This window comes from Misgurnus anguillicaudatus, unplaced genomic scaffold, assembly GCF_027580225.2.
Source record: "Misgurnus anguillicaudatus unplaced genomic scaffold, ASM2758022v2 HiC_scaffold_33, whole genome shotgun sequence".
Taxonomy (NCBI): domain Eukaryota; kingdom Metazoa; phylum Chordata; class Actinopteri; order Cypriniformes; family Cobitidae; genus Misgurnus; species Misgurnus anguillicaudatus.
The window spans coordinates 5513099-5529800 of record NW_027395283.1 but is presented as its reverse complement, the minus strand read 5'-3'; the positions used below and the strand labels follow the sequence as shown (position 1 = coordinate 5529800).

General features: G+C 41.4%; 3 protein-coding genes across 3 annotated transcripts in view; 1 reads left to right on the top strand and 2 right to left on the bottom strand.

Annotated features, from left to right (window-relative positions):
- Positions 1-16702, bottom strand: part of LOC129438991 (protein NLRC3-like) — a 267541-nt gene that overhangs the window by 17697 nt on the left and 233142 nt on the right. The window lies entirely within an intron of this gene.
- Positions 4386-8595, top strand: LOC141363228 (uncharacterized). The gene is made up of 11 exons (XM_073865822.1): positions 4386-4987; positions 5092-5200; positions 5769-6012; positions 6113-6380; positions 6462-6639; positions 6767-6843; positions 6939-7119; positions 7256-7504; positions 7606-7777; positions 7862-8010; positions 8115-8595. Exons 1-11 carry the CDS (start codon positions 4703-4705, stop codon positions 8291-8293), a joined length of 2091 nt encoding a protein of 696 aa, XP_073721923.1. The 5' UTR covers positions 4386-4702; the 3' UTR covers positions 8294-8595.
- LOC141363229 (P2X purinoceptor 7-like) lies at positions 8085-9731 on the bottom strand. The gene is made up of 4 exons (XM_073865823.1): positions 9326-9731; positions 8905-8974; positions 8676-8830; positions 8085-8436 (listed from the first exon to the last, which is right to left on the bottom strand). Exons 1-4 carry the CDS (start codon positions 9436-9438, stop codon positions 8274-8276), a joined length of 501 nt encoding a protein of 166 aa, XP_073721924.1. The 5' UTR covers positions 9439-9731; the 3' UTR covers positions 8085-8273.

The following is a 16702-nucleotide window of genomic DNA, read 5'->3' as shown; positions in this document are numbered from 1 at the left end:
AACCCCACAGGAAGTCGGCCATTTTGATTTTTCGCTGTGATTTCTGTGCAAATTTTGTCATTTCCAGCCTTCGTACTTTAACGAACTCCTCCTAGAGATTTTATCAGATCGTCATCATATTTGGTCAATCTGATCTAAAGGCCTTTGCGATGTTAAATTGCGGAGCTTTTGACTTTTCGTTGGAGGGTGTGTCCGTGGCGGCCTGACAAAATTCAGCGTTTTCGCCATGAAACAGGAAGTTGTTCTAACTCAGGCATACAATGTCCAATCTGCCCCACACTTCACATGTTTGATAAGAGTCTCGGCCTGAACACATTTCAATGCCAATATTCAGCTTCAGTCCTAGCGCCACCTAGAGGTAGCAGGAAATGCCATGTTTTACGCTGTGATTTACTACTCTTAGAGATTTAATCAAATCATCATCATATTTGGTCAGACTGATGTTAAGCCCTTTGCCGTGATAAATTGCGAAGATCTTGACTTTTCGTTGAAGGGCGTGTCCGTGGCAGCCTGGCAAAGTGAGATGTTTTGACATGAAACAGGAAGCTGTTGTAATTCAGGCATACATTATCCGATCTGCTTCAGACTTCACACGTTTGATAAGGGTCCCGTCCTGAACACGTCAATATAACAATAATCAGGTACCATCATAGCGCCACCTGCTGCACACAGGCAGTGTGGCACACCAGTTTCCCTTTGAATATCCAGCTGTATTTACCCACTTTAATTTATACCCCCCTGGTTTACTGCTTTACTAATGCCATAGGGTAGCGGTGCATATGCGTGCGAGGGCCCTTCCATCGCTGCTTGCAGCTTTAATTAGGGCCCGAGCACACCAGGGTGTGAGGACCCTATTGTTTTTGCTCCGTTTATTATTATTATTATTTTTCTTCTTCTTCTTCTTCTTCTTCTTCTTCTTCTTCTTCTTCTCCGAAATGGATCGCATTTTTGAGGGCCTAAACATACCCGAAAACTCATGAAAATTTGCACACGCGTCAGAAGTGGCGAAAATTTACATGTAGTATAGGCGTCAGAAGTGGGCGTGTAAAAATGGCTCGATAGCGCCACCTGCAAAATTTCAAGAGAACAGCCCCCCCACTACGAAAAACGTACAGATACGAAATTTGGTAGGATCATCTATCACTCCAAGACCTACAAAAAAGTCTCTTGGAGCGAACCTCTAAACCCCACAGGAAGTCGGCCATTTTGAATTTTCTCTGTCATTTTTGGACATTTCCAAGCGTCGTACTTTAACGAACTCCTCCTAGAGATTTACTCTGATCATCATCATATTTGGTCAGTATCATCTAAAGGCCTTTGCGATGCTAAATTGCGGAGCTTTTGACTTTTCGTTGGAGGGCGTGTCCTTGGCGGCCTGGGAAAGTTTGATGTTTCGCCATGAAACAGGAAGCTGATGTAATTCAGGCATACGTTGTCCGATCTGCCCCTGACTTCACACGTTTGATAAGGGTCCAGGCCTGAACACATCAACATGGCATAATTCAGTAACACTCATAGCGCCACCTAGAGGCAGCAGGAAATACCATGTTTTATGCTGTGTCTTACTGCTCTTAGAGATTTAAACATATCAACATCATATTTCACCAGTGTAATCTCAAGACCTTGTGTGATGATAAAAAGCAACGACCTTGACTTTTCATTAAAGGGCGTGTCCGTGGCAGCCTTGCAAAGTATCGCTAAATGAATCGCATTTTTGACAGGCTAAACAAGCTCAAAAAGTCATAAAACGTTGCACACACGTCAGAAGTGGCAAAAATTTACACGTGGCATAGGCGCCAGAAGTGGGCGTGTAGAAATGGCTCAATAGCGCCACCTGCAAAAATTCAAGAGAACAGCCCCCCACTACGAAAAACCTACAGATACGAAATTTGGTAGGGTCATCTATCACCCCAAGACCTACCAAAAAGTCTCTTGGAGCGAAGCTCTAAACCCCACAGGAAGTCGTCCATTTTGAATTTTTGCTGTAATTTATGTGCAAATTTTGTCATTTCCAGGCTTCGTACTTTAATGAACTCCTCCTAGAGATTTTAATAGATCGTCATCATATTTGGTCAATCTCATCTAAAGGCCTTTGCGATGTTAAATTGCGGAGCTTTTGACTTTTTCGTTGGAGGGTGTGTCCGTGGCGACCTGCCAAATATCAGCGTTTTCGCCATGAAACAGGACGTTTTTATAACTAAGGCATACAATGTCCAATCTGCCCCACGCTTCACATGTTTGATAAGAGTCTTGGCCTGAACACATTTCAATGCCAATATTCAGCTTCAGTCCTAGCGCCACCTAAAGGTAGCAGGAAATGCCTTGTTTTACACTGTGATTTACTGTTCTCAGAGATTTAATCAAATCATTATCATATCAGGTGAGACTGATCTTAAGCCCTTTGCGATGAAAAATTACGAAGATCTTGACTTTTCGTTGAAGGGCGTGTCCGTGACGGCCTGGCAAAGAGTGATGTTTCGCCATGAAACAGGAATCTGTTGCAATTCAGGCATACATTATCCGATCTGCCCTATACTTCACACTTTTGATAAGGGTCCCGGCCTGAACACATTAATATAACAAAAATCAGTTACAGTCACAGCGCCATCTGCTGCACACAGGCGGTGTGGCACATCAGTTTCCCTTTGAATATCCACCTATATTTGCCCACTATAATTAAGATCCCCCTGGTTAACTGCTTTACTAATAGCATAGGGTAGCGGTGCACATGCGTGCGAGGGCCCTTCCATCGCTGCTTGCAGCTTTAATTATTAGGGCCCGAGCACACCAGGGTGTGAGGACCCTATTGTTTTTGCTCCGTTTATTATTATTATTATTTTTCTTCTTCTTCTTCTTCTTCTTCTTCTTCTTCTTCTCCGAAATGGATCGCATTTTTGAGGGCCTAAACATACCCGAAAACTCATGAAAATTTGCACACGCGTCAGAAGTGGCGAAAATTTACATGTAGTATAGGCGTCAGAAGTGGGCGTGTAAAAATGGCTCGATAGCGCCACCTGCAAAATTTCAAGAGAACAGCCCCCCCACTACGAAATACGTAGAGATACGAAATTTGGTAGGATCATCTATCACTCCAAGACCTACAAAAAAGTCTCTTGGAGCGAACCTCTAAACCCCACAGGAAGTCGGCCATTTTGAATTTTCTCTGTCATTTTTGGATATTTCCAAGCGTCGTACTTTAACGAACTCCTCCTAGAGATTTACTCTGATCGTCATCATATTTGGTCAGTATCATCTAAAGGCCTTTGCGATGCTAAATTGCGGAGCTTTTGACTTTTCGTTGGAGGGCGTGTCCTTGGCGGCCTGGGAAAGTTTGATGTTTCGCCATGAAACAGGAAGCTGATGTAATTCAGGCATACGTTGTCCGATCTGCCCCTGACTTCACACGTTTGATAAGGGTCCAGGCCTGAACACATCAACATGGCATAATTCAGTAACACTCATAGCGCCACCTAGAGGCAGCAGGAAATACCATGTTTTATGCTGTGTCTTACTGCTCTTAGAGATTTAAACATATCAACATCATATTTCACCAGTGTAATCTCAAGACCTTGTGTGATGATAAAGAGCAACGGCCTTGACTTTTCATTAAAGGGCGTGTCCGTGGCAGCCTCGCAAAGTATCGCTAAATGAATCGCATTTTAGACAGGCTAAACAAGCTCAAAAAGTCATAAAACGTTGCACACACGTCAGAAGTGGCAAAAATTTACACGTGGCATAGGCGCCAGAAGTGGGCGTGTAGAAATGGCTCAATAGCGCCACCTGCAAAATTTCAAGAGAACAGCCCCCCCACTACGAAAAACCTACAGATACGAAATTTGGTAGGGTCATCTATCACCCCAAGACCTACCAAAAAGTCTCTTGGAGCGAAGCTCTAAACCCCACAGGAAGTCGTCCATTTTGAATTTTTGCTGTAATTTATGTGCAAATTTTGTCATTTCCAGGCTTCGTACTTTAACGAACTCCTCCTAGAGATTTTAATAGATCGTCATCATATTTGGTCAATCTCATCTAAAGGCCTTTGCGATGTTAAATTGCGGAGCTTTTGACTTTTCGTTGGAGGGTGTGTCCGTGGCGACCTGCCAAATATCAGCGTTTTCGCCATGAAACAGGACGTTTTTATAACTAAGGCATACAATGTCCAATCTGCCCCACACTTCACATGTTTGATAAGGGTCTTGACCTGAACACATTTCAATGCCAATATTCAGCTTCAGTCCTAGCGCCACCTAAAGGTAGCAGGAAATGCCTTGTTTTACACTGTGATTTACTGTTCTCAGAGATTTAATCAAATCATTATCATATCAGGTGAGACTGATCTTAAGCCCTTTGCAATGAAAAATTACGAAGATCTTGACTTTTCGTTAAAGGAGCGGTGAATCAAAAACTCAATTTTAACTTGATAATTTGTTATATAAGAGGTCATCATACTTAAATGAACATCCTGCAAGTTTCAGAACTGAAAACGTCCGTGTTACTGAAATATAACCGTTTTTGGCACCAAGCCAGCCAAACACGCCAGTGAGGAATTCGGAAATCAATGACGTCAAAGTAGAATTGAAACACCTCCCCATAACCAAAAGGACACGTCTACTTTTGTAGCCCCGCCCACAGCTTCGCTTGTACGGAAGTAACACACGAGACGAATCACCACCAGACCTTACACAGCGTCTACTCTGAAAACATGCCTTTAAAAATCGCCAAAGTTTGTGCCGTACCTGGCTGTGGGAGAACACAGTCGCTGCATAGCCTTCCTTCGGAGCCTAACATTCGAAAAGAGTGGTTAAAGTTCGTTTATAACGAAGTTCCAGCTCGCGTGGGGAAGAGTTTTAGTGTTTGTTCACTGCATTTCTCGCCTGAATCCTTTGTAAACAAGACACAGGTCGACTCTGGATTTGCAACGAGACTGAGATTGATAAACAATGCTGTTCCAACTATATTGGATCCTACAGAAACAGCGCATCAATCTGTAAGTACATATATATTTTAGTAAGTTGTGTCGCTGTTACTTTGTTTAAGATCGCGTGATATGTCCTGATTGTTTGTAACCTTCGTGTTTTACCCAATTCACAGAATGTCCCAACAAAGCAGGATGTAGCTTGTCAAACAGACACACCGAAATGCACATCTCACTCAACACAGCTGTCGTTTGGAACATTGGGTCCTAAATTCAGAAGCAAAGGTGTGTTGTATGTTTTTTTAAACGTAATTTATATGGCTATCGTCGTGAAGTAAGTGTGTGTATGTGGGGGGTGGGGTGCACGCGCACGATTGTTTGTAAGCGCGCACGATTGTTTGTAAGCGCGCGTGTCTCTATGCGTCTTTACTCAAATGGGCCTACTATGTATTGCTGTTGGTTAAATGTTGTCGGTATCGTTGTATGTATTGTGTCTGTGGGCTAGTCTGTGTTTGTTTTCACGTAATTTTTATGTGGATCGCGAAGTGTGTTTGTGTGTGTTTGTGTGTGTTTGTTTGCCTGTCTGTGAGCATGCGTTCTATGTCCATTCAAGTGAGCATACGAAATGTTTGCTGGTGGAATGTTGTCTGTAACAACACTACACTATATTAACAATAATGTAAAATGTGACATTATAACTGAAATAGTTGTTTTGTGTTTGTAACTGTTTAATTGGCCGTACCTTTTATCTTGATTATCACAGAGGCCAATTTTTTACCCGTTTAAGTTATTGTTGTAGTTCCTAATATTTTCAAAAAATAGTTTTTATAACAAACAATTCTTTGTTTTGTAGGAACACAAACCGAGGCTGCAGTCAAAAGTGTTGGTGTTTCAACCACTACATCTGCTGAAACTTTCCAACCTTTTGTTTTGCCACATTTCACCTCAACACCATTGAAGGATTTAAGGCCAACAAAAAGAGCGCGCCTTGAACTGGAAGGGGAGGAAACTGATTCATTTGAGGTCACTGATCAGCATGACACAACATACGAGCCTGCAGAGTCGGTCACCACTGTCACAGAGTCATCACAACTTCAGTGAGTCATTTTATCCTATGTACTCTCTCATGTTTTGGTATTTTTATGAAAATGTATACTGAACTTTAATGCAATTTATGTTTATTGTTTATAATTTTAGATGTACATCAACACAGGAGGATGCAAAATACATTGTATTTGAAAACTGCCTCCTGCAACTCTTTGATACCTGCCCAGTGTGCTCGAGGCGCTGTAATGTTTGGCCACGAAGAAAAGGGACTTTTGTTGCAATAGATCAGCTATGTCCACACTGTCAATACTTCCGTCAATGGAAAAGCCAACCTGTTGTTGGGAGCACACCTTTGGGCAACCTCCAGTTATCTGCTGCAATATATTTCACCGGTGGATCGTTCTTCCAATTACAAAAGGTATTTGTAAAAGAACATATACAAAATCAAACACATAATTTATAACTTTCTTTAAAACTAGTTATTGTTTATTACTTTTAGATATTCCAAACAATGCGTGTCAGGAGCATTACCCACAGAACCTTCCGGAAGCATGCCAGTATGTATCTTGAACCAGCAATAATCTACACATGGAAGAAGGAACAAGAAGAAGTGTTGCAGGAGCTAAGCCAGGGTGACAAAGTTATTGTGGGTGGTGACATGAGAGCAGACTCACCAGGTAAAAGACTTGTATTTGCAGGGTGCATTTAAGCTGTATGTGCTGATGTCAGTAATTTTTGAAAAAATGTATGATTATTAACATCATAATTACACCTATATGTACTCAAACAAAAATATATTTTTAGGCCATTCAGCAAAGTACGGCAGCTACACTGTTATGGACCTAAAGAACAATATCATATTGGATATGCAGCTGGTCCAAGTAAGTACCAAAACCTTAATCTAATGAATTCAAATTTACTCATTAGTTTGATTGTTTTATTTATTTTTGTATTTTATGTCACTTTCTTATTACAGAGCAATGAGGTTGGTGGTAGCTACCACATGGAAAAGGAGGGACTGAAAAGAAGTCTGGAATTTCTGGAGGCACGTGGTGTGAAGATTGACTGTATTGTTACCGATCGTCATACACAGATCCAGAAATTCTTGAGGGACCGTAAAGTGACGCAGTTCTATGACGTCTGGCACCTGGAAAAAGGTATCTTTTTCACTATATATAATTTTTTTAAATTTCGCTTGTACCGCTTTTCGCTTGTTTTTTAAAAGTACCTCGTTTAGAATAATAACTGATTACTTCCAGACTACCTAACACAAAGTGATTGTTTTATTTTCAGGTTTGTCAAAAAAGTTGGAAGTAATCGCCAAAGACAAAGACTGTCAAGTGGTGAAAAAGTGGCAGCGGAGCATAAGAAATCATGTCTATTGGACAGCAGCTTCTTCCAAAACAGCTGAGGAGAGAGTAGCGAAATGGTTGTCTATGGTTAACCACATTCAAGATGTTCACGTCCATGACACCCCAGCCTTCCCACGGTGTGAACATGCAACACATGTATCAAAGGACCCCACCAAGTGGTTTCAACCAGGTATACACATTAATTTACATTTTTAGTTTTATATTACTTAAGTGATTTATGATAAGTTCAAAACTTTTTTTATTAATTGGTAATTGTCTATTTGATTACAGCAACTAAGGCACTGTACACCGTCGAGAAGCTTCTCACAAACAAGAGAATGCTGAAAGATGTTGAGAAACTCAGCCCTCACTTTCAAACTTCGTCTTTGGAAGCTTTTCACAGCGTAATTTTACGCTTTGCTCCCAAAAACGTTGTTTACCCTTACATTGGAATGTTATGCAGGTGCGTATTACAGTATTTATGTGTTTTAAATCTCTAAAGATGTCGCTTACCTTTTGCTAATGTAATTTTTATTTTTTACTCTAGACTGTACCTGGCATGTATGCATTTCAATGAGAACTCCAACCGTCCTCAGGCTAAAACAAAAACGGGAAAGCCAGTGTATAGGCTTTTGTTTCCCAAAGCCAAAAAGGGGGAATACTCCACACGTCCATTAAAGACACAGGCAACATATTGTAAGTTTAAATATATTTATTTATTTACACACACACACACAAAGTGAATAAAAAAACAATAATTAAATAATAAATTATATCACACATGCATTTTTATTTTACAGGCTATGTCTACAGATTGATGGACTTCCTGTTTGAAAAGGTGATCCTTGATCCTGTTCCCTACATGGAGGAGATTCACAAAATCAAGGTCCCAGAAACACTCTCATCCCAGTATGAGAGACCCTCCATGGAAGAAGCCATCTCGAGACATAAATCGCGGTTCAGTCAAGGGGAGGCCTAAATCCAACGTAACTGCCTGCCGCGTCAGGAAACTCTTGCCGTATACGTTGGACGACGCAAGATGGGATAACAACTCTGTTACTCCTGCCCAAATAGCCCCAGCACCAGCTCACAAAACTTCTGTATGCCAAGTGCCTGTAACGCCTACAGTAAAAGATATAAACAAAGTCAGAGGCATTGCATTATTTTAAGCTATTGTTGTAATTTACAGAGTTTTTATATTTTGTTAATTTATAATAAAACTTTTAAAACATTGCTGCTTTTTTAATATATTTTTAAGACAATAAAGTGTGTTTACTTTTACTTGTGGTGTCTTGATCAAAAACTTATTTTACTGAAAACACAGTAATTGTAAGAGTTCTATGACATAATATGAATCTTACTGTTCTATTCCCCTCAGTCTCAGGGGACCATAATCAGCTCTGTAAATATTTAATGCATTCTGTAGTGAATACATATTCAGGCATACTGGTTCAAAGCCTGGGTGATGGGTCATGCAGGTAAGTTGGTCTGGTACCTGGTTCATCCTTCTAACGACCTAAAAAACAAAAACAGTAATTACATAACGTACACACTTTTACTGAAAATAATAATTCTGTGCATCTGACTTACTTTGGGAATCTCCATACAGCAAATATTTTCTTGCTCTGTTGGCATGACAACACACTTTTCACAGGTACACCTACAGAATATTGATAGTAAGTGATTAGTTGTGATTTTATTTTTTTACATGCAGTGTAACTGGCTATGTAAACTTGTTAAAATTGACTAAAAAAACAACCAATCATAATCGCGATGAACTTACAAGACAACGCATTTTTTATAATATAACGGAGATACGTAACATTACAACATTACGTGTTTATAAGGTTTACGTGGTTTGTGAGGCTTTTGTAGTAAGAATAGCTTTAACTTTGATGATAATTATTTGAATTTTGAAATAATAACTTCCAGTAACATCTTCAGTTACACTAGAGGCACAGCAACCTCACGAGTATATTTGCAAAATATAAAGTTAGTAATAAAGATTTACCACGCTGTAACAGGCTGGAGCATCCTCCTTATTTGAGGTGTGGGTTCGTCGTCTTGATATTCTGGATCAGACTCTGGCTCGAACATATAAGGGAGAATCCTGCCAGCTAGCATGTTTCAATATACCGTAGGTGGTTTTCAAAACAATTCCATGCGTGTAGTGACGTTGAAAGTTAGGTTACGTTGCAAAACTGTCATCCAATCATGGCACTGGGCGTTACCTTCCTAGTCTTCGACGTGGCCCGCCCATCTAATCCGACTGTTTCTCAAGACTGCCTCAGAACCACGGTAAAAAACAGCTTATTACTAATTAACTATGATGTTTTTAAATGTAAAAACAACGCGAAATGCATAAATAGACATCAATCAACGTCATAAAGCAATAAAATCGACCAATTCACGGCCCCTTTAAAGGGCGTGTCCGTGACGGCCTGGCAAAGAGTGATGTTTCGCCATGAAACAGGAATCGGTTGCAATTCAGGCATACATTATCCGATCTGCCCTATACTTCACACTTTTGATAAGGGTCCCGGCCTGAACACATTAATATAACAACAATCAGTTACAGTCACAGCGCCACCTGCTGCACACAGGCGGTGTGGCACATCAGTTTCCCTTTGAATATCCACCTATATTTGCCCACTATAATTAAGATCCCCCTGGTTAACTGCTTTACTAATAGCATAGAGTAGCGGTGCACATGCGTGCGAGGGCCCTTCCATCGCTGCTTGCAGCTTTAATTAGGGCCCGAGCACACAAGTGTGAGGACCCTATTGTTTTTGCTCCGTTTATTATTATTATTATTATTTATTCTTCTTCTTCTCCAAAGTGAATCGCATTTTTGAGGGGCGAAACATGCTCGAAAACTCATGAAATTTTGCACACATGTCAGGAGTGGCGAAAATTTACATGTGGCATAGGCGCCAGAAGTGGGCGTGTAGAAATGGCTCGATAGCGCCACCTGCAAAATTTCAAGAGAACAGCCCCCCCACTACGAAAAACGTACAGATACGAAATTTGGTAGGATCATCTATCACCCCAAGACCTACAAAAAAGTCTCTTGGAGCGAAGCTCTAAACCCAACAGGAAGTCGGCCATTTTGAATTTTTGCCTTGAATTTTGGGCAAATTTGGTCATTTCCAGCCTTCATACTTTAACGAACTCCTCCTACAGATTTAATCCGATCATCGTCATATTTGGTCAATCTCATCTAAAGGCCTTTGCGATGTTAAATTGCGGAGATCTTGACTTTTCGTCAGAGGGTGTGTCCGTGGCGGCCTGACAAATTTCGGCATTTTCGCCATGAAACAGGAAGTGGCTCTAACTCAGGCATACAATGTCCAATCTGCCCCACGCTTCATACGTTTGATAAGGGTCTTGGCCTGAACACATTTCAATGCCAATATTCAACTTCACTCATAGCGCCACCTAGAGGTAGGAGGAAATACCATGTTTTATGCTCTGATTTACTGCTCTTAGAGATTTAATCAAATCATCATCATATTTGGTAATACTGATCTTAAGGACTTTAATATGATATATTCAGAAGATCTTGACTTTTCGTTGAAGGGCGTGTCCGTGGCGGCCTGGCAAAGTGTGATGTTTCGCCATGAAACAGGAAGCTGTTGTAATTCAGACATACATTGTTCGATCTGCCCCAGACTTCACACGTTTGTTAAGGGTCCCGGCCTGAACACATCAACATGGCATAATTCAGTAACACTCATAGCGCCACCTAGAGGCAGCAGGAAATACCATGTTTTACGCTGTGATTTACTACTCTTAGATATTTAACCATATCAACATCATATTTCACCAGTGTAATCTCAAGACCTTGTGTGATGATAAAAAACAACGACCTTGACTTTTCATTAAAGGGCGTGTCCGTGGCGGCCTCGCCAAGTATCGCTGAATGAATCGCATTTTTGACAGGCTAAACAAGCCCAAAAAGTCATAAAACGTTGCACACACGTCAGAAGTGGCGAAAATTTACATGTGGCATAGGCGCCAGAAGTGGGCGTGTAGAAATGGCTCGATAGCACCACCTGCAAAATTTCAAAAGAACAGCCCCCCCCACTACGAAAAACATACAGAAATGAAATTTGTTAGGATCATCTATCACCCCAAGACCTACAAAAAAGTCTCTTGAAGCTAAGCTCTAAACCCCACAGGAAGTCGGCCATTTTGAATTTTTGCTGTGATTTCTGTGCAAATTTGGTCATTTCCAGGCTTCGTACTTTAACGAACTCCTCCTAGAGATTTTATCAGATCGTCATCATATTTGGCCAATCTCATCTAAAGGCCTTTGCAGTGTTAAATTGCAGAGCTTTTGACTTTTCGTTGGAGGGTGTGTCCGTGGTGGCCTGAGAAAGTTCAGCGTTTTAGCCATGAAACAGGAAGTTGTTATAATTAAGGCATACAATGTCCAATCTGCCCCACACTTCACATGTTTGATAAGAGTCTTGTCCTGAACACATTTCAATGCCAATATTCAGCTTCAGTCATAGCACCACCTAGAGGCAGCAGGAAATGCCATGTTTTACGCTGTGACTTACTGCTCTTAAAGATTTAATCAAACCATCATCATATTTGATCAGACTGATGTTAAGCCCTTTCCGGTGATAAATTGCGAAGATCTTGACTTTTCGTTGAAGTGCGTGTCAGTGGCAGCCTGGCAAAGTGTGATGAAACAGGAAGCTGTTGTAATTCAGGCATACATTGTCTGATCTGCCCCCAACTTCACACGTTTGATAAGGGTCCTGGCCTGAACACGTCAATATAACAATAATCAGGTATAGTCATAGCGTCACCTGCTGCCCACAGCCGATGTGGCACATCAATTTTCCTTTGAATATCCACCTATATTTACTCACTTTAATTCATATCCCCCTGGTTCACTGCTTTACTAATGCCATAGGGTAGCGGTGCACATTCGTGCGAGGGCCCTTCCATCGCTGCTTGCAGCTTTAATTATTATTTATTCTTCTTCTTCTCCAAAGTGAATCGCATTTTTGAGGGGCGAAACATGCTCGAAAACTCATGAAATTTTGCACACATGTCAGGAGTGGCGAAAATTTACATGTGGCATAGGCGCCAGAAGTGGGCGTGTAGAAATGGCTCGATAGCGCCACCTGCAAAATTTCAAGAGAACAGCCCCCCCACTACGAAAAACGTACAGATACGAAATTTGGTAGGATCATCTATCACCCCAAGACCTACAAAAAAGTCTCTTGGAGCGAAGCTCTAAACCCAACAGGAAGTCCGCCATTTTGAATTTTTGCCTTAATTTTTGTGCAAATTTGGTCATTTCCAGCCTTCATACTTTAACGAACTCCTCCTACAGATTTAATCCGATCATCGTCATATTTGGTCAATCTCATCTAAAGGCCTTTGTGATGTTAAATTGCGGAGATCTTGACTTTTCGTCAGAGGGTGTGTCCGTGGCGGCCTGACAAATTTCGGCATTTTCGCCATGAAACAGGAAGTGGCTCTAACTCAGGCATACAATGTCCAATCTGCCCCACGCTTCATACATTTGATAAGGGTCTTGACCTGAACACATTTCAATGCCAATATTCAACTTCACTCATAGCGCCACCTAGAGGTAGGAGGAAATACCATGTTTTATGGTCTGATTTACTGCTCTTAGAGATTTAATCAAATCATCATCATATTTGGTCTGACTGATGTTAAGCCCTTTTCCTTGATAAATTGCGAAGATCTTGACTTTTCGTTGAAGGGCGTGTCCGTGGCGGCCTGGCAAAGTGTGATGTTTCACCATGAAACAGGAAGTTGTTATAACTCAGGCATACAATGTCCGATCTGCCCCTGACTTCACACGTTTGATAAGGGTCCAGGCCTGAACACATCAACATGGCATAATTCAGTAACACTCATAGCGCCACCTAGAGGCAGCAGGAAATACCATGTTTTACGCTGTGATTTACTGCTCTTAGATATTTAACCATATCAACATCATATTTCACCAGTGTAATCTCAAGACCTTGTGTGATGATAAAAAACAACGACCTTGACTTTTCATTAAAGGGCGTGTCCATGGCGGCCTCGCCAAGTATCGCTAAATGAATCACATTTTTGACAGGCTAAACAAGCCCAAAAAGTCATAAAACGTTGCACACACGTCAGAAGTGGCGAAAATTTACATCTGGCATAGGCGCCAGAAGTGGGCGTGTAGAAATGGCTCGATAGCGCCACCTGCAAAATTTCAAAAGAACAGCCCCCCCACTACGAAAAACATACAGATATGAAATTTGGTAGGATCATCTATCACCCCAAGACTTACAAAAAAGTCTGTTTGAAGCTAAGCTCTAAACCCCACAGGAAGTCGGCCATTTTGAATTTTTGCTGTGATTTCTGTGCAAATTTGGTCATTTCCAGGCTTCATACTTTAACGAACTCCTCCTACAGATTTAATCCAATCATCATAATATTTGGTCAATGTCATCTAAAGGCCTTTGCGATGTTAAATTGCGGAGATCTTGACTTTTCGTTAGAGGGTGTGTCCGTGGCAGCCTGACAAATTTCGGCATTTTCGCCATGAAACAGGAAGTGGCTCTAACTCAGGCATACAATGTCCAATCTGCCCCATGCTTCACAAGTTTGATAAGGGTCTTGGCCTGAACACATTTCAATGCCAATATTCAGCTTTAATCATAGCGCCACCTAGAGGTTGCAGGAAATGCCATGTTTTACGCTGTGATTTACTGCTCTTAGATATTTAATCAAATCATCATCATTTTTGGTAATACTGATCTTAAGGACTTTAATATGATAAATTGCAAAGATCTTGACTTTTCGTTGAAGGGCGTGTCCGTGGCGGCCTGGCAAAGTGTGATGTTTCGCCATGAAACAGAAAGCTGTTGTAATTCAGACATACATTGTTCGATCTGCTCGAGACTTCACACGTGTGTTAAGGGTCCCGGCCTGAACACTTCAATATAATAATAATCATGTACAGTCATAGCGCCACCTGCTGCACATTTTCCTTTGAATATCTACCTATATTATTTACCCACTTTAATTCATATCCCCCTGGTTCACTGCTTTACTAATGCCATAGGGTAGCGGTGCACATGCGTGCGAGGGCCCTTCCATCGCTGCTTGCAGCTTTAATTATTATTTATTCTTCTTCTTCTCCAAAGTAAATCGCATTTTTGAAGGGCGAAACATGCTCGAAAACTCATGAAGTTTTGCACACATGTCAGAAGTGGCGAAAATTTACATGTGGCATAGGCGCCAGAAGTGGGCGTGTAGAAATGGCTCGATAGCGCCACCTGCAAAATTTCAAGAGAACAGCCCCCCCGCTACGAAAAACGTACAGATACGAAATTTTGTAGGATCATCTATCACCCCAAGACCTACAAAAAAGTCTCTTGGAGCGAAGCTGTAAACCCAACAGGAAGTCCGCCATTTTGAATTTTCACTGTGATTTCTGAGCAAATTTTGGCATTTCCAGGCTTTGTACTTTAACGAACTTCTCCTACAGATTTAATCCGATCATCGTCATATTTGGTCAGTCTCATCTAAAGGCCTTTGCAATGTTAAATTGCGGAGATCTTGACTTTTCGTTGGAGGGTGTGTCCGTGGCGGCCTGACAAATTTTGGCATTTTCGCCATGAAGCAGGAAGTGGCTGTAACTCAGGCATACAATGTCCAATCTGCCCCACACTTCACATGTTTGATAAGGGTCTTGGCCTGAACACATTTCAATGCCAATATTCAGCTTCACTCATAGCGCCACCTAGAGGTAGGAGGAAATACCATGTTTTACGCTGTGATTTACTACTCTTAGAGATTTAATCAAATCATCATCATATTTGGTCGGACTGATGTTAAGCCCTTTGCGATTATAAATTGCAAAGATCTTGACTTTTCGTTGGAGGGCGTGTCCGTGGCGTTCTGCCAAAGTGTGATGTTTCACCATGAAACAGGAAGCTGTTGTAATTCAGACATACATGGTCCGATCTGCCCCCAACTTCACACGTTTGATAAAGTTCCCGGCCTAAACACATCAACATGGAATAATTCAGTAACAGTCATAGCGCCACCTAGAGGCAGCAGGAAATACAACCTTTTATGCTGTGACTTACTGCTCTTGGAGATTTGATTATATCAACATCATATTTCATCAGTCTAATCTCAAGACCTTGTGTGATGATAAATAGCGAAGACCTTGACTTTTCGTTAAAGGGCGTGTCCGTGGCGGCCTCGCAAAACATTGTTAAATTCATCGCATTTTTGACAGCCTAAACGAGCTCAAAAGTCATGAAACATTGCACACATGTCAAAGGTGGTGAAAATTTTCATGTGATATAGGGTTCAGAACTGGGGGGGATGTAAAAATGGCTCTATAGCGCCACCTACAAAAATTCAAGAGAGCAGGCCCCCCGCTACATTAAACGTACAGATACGACATGTGGTAGGATAATGTATCACCCCAAGACATACAAAAAAGTCTCTTGGAGCCAAGCTCTTAACCCCACAGGAAGTCGGCCATTTTACATTTCCTCTTTAATTTGAGTGCAAATTTGGCTATTTCTGGGCTTCGGACTTTAATGAACTCTTCCTACAGATTTCATTAAATTAAAACCATATTTTGTTCGTGTCATCTAAAGGCCTTTGCGATGCTAAATTGCGGAGATCTTGAGTTTTTATTGGAAGGTGGGTCCGTGGCAGCCTGCCAAATGTTGGTTTTTCACCATAAAACAGGAAGTTGTTGTAACTCAGGCTTACAATGTCTAATCTGACCAATGGGTCACATGTTTGATAAGTGTCCTGGCCTGAACAAATCAACATGGCAATATTCAATAAAAGTTGTAGCGCCACCTGCTGGCAGCAGGAAATGTCAGGTTTTACACTGTGTTACAAATCAAAGTTCTTTGGAATATCCACCTATATTTACCCACTTAAATTCACATCCCCCTGGTTCACAGCTTTACTAAGGCCATAGGGTGGCGGTGCACATGCGTGCGAGGGCCCTTCCATCGCTGCTTGCAGCTTTAATTAGGGCCCGAGCACACAAGTGTGAGGACCCTATTGTTTTTGCTCCGTTTATTATTAGGGCCCGAGCACACCAGGGTGTGAGGACCCTATTGTTTTTGCTCCGTTTATTATTATTATTATTTTTCTTCTTCTTCTTCTTCTTCTTCTTCTTCTTCTTCTCCGAAATGGATCGCATTTTTGAGGGCCTAAACATACCCGAAAACTCATGAAAATTTGCACACGCGTCAGAAGTGGCGAAAATTTACATGTAGTATAGGCGTCAGAAGTGGGCGTGTAAAAATGGCTCGATAGCGCCACCTGCAAAATTTCAAGAGAACAGCCCCCCCACTACGAAATACGTAGAGATACGAAATTT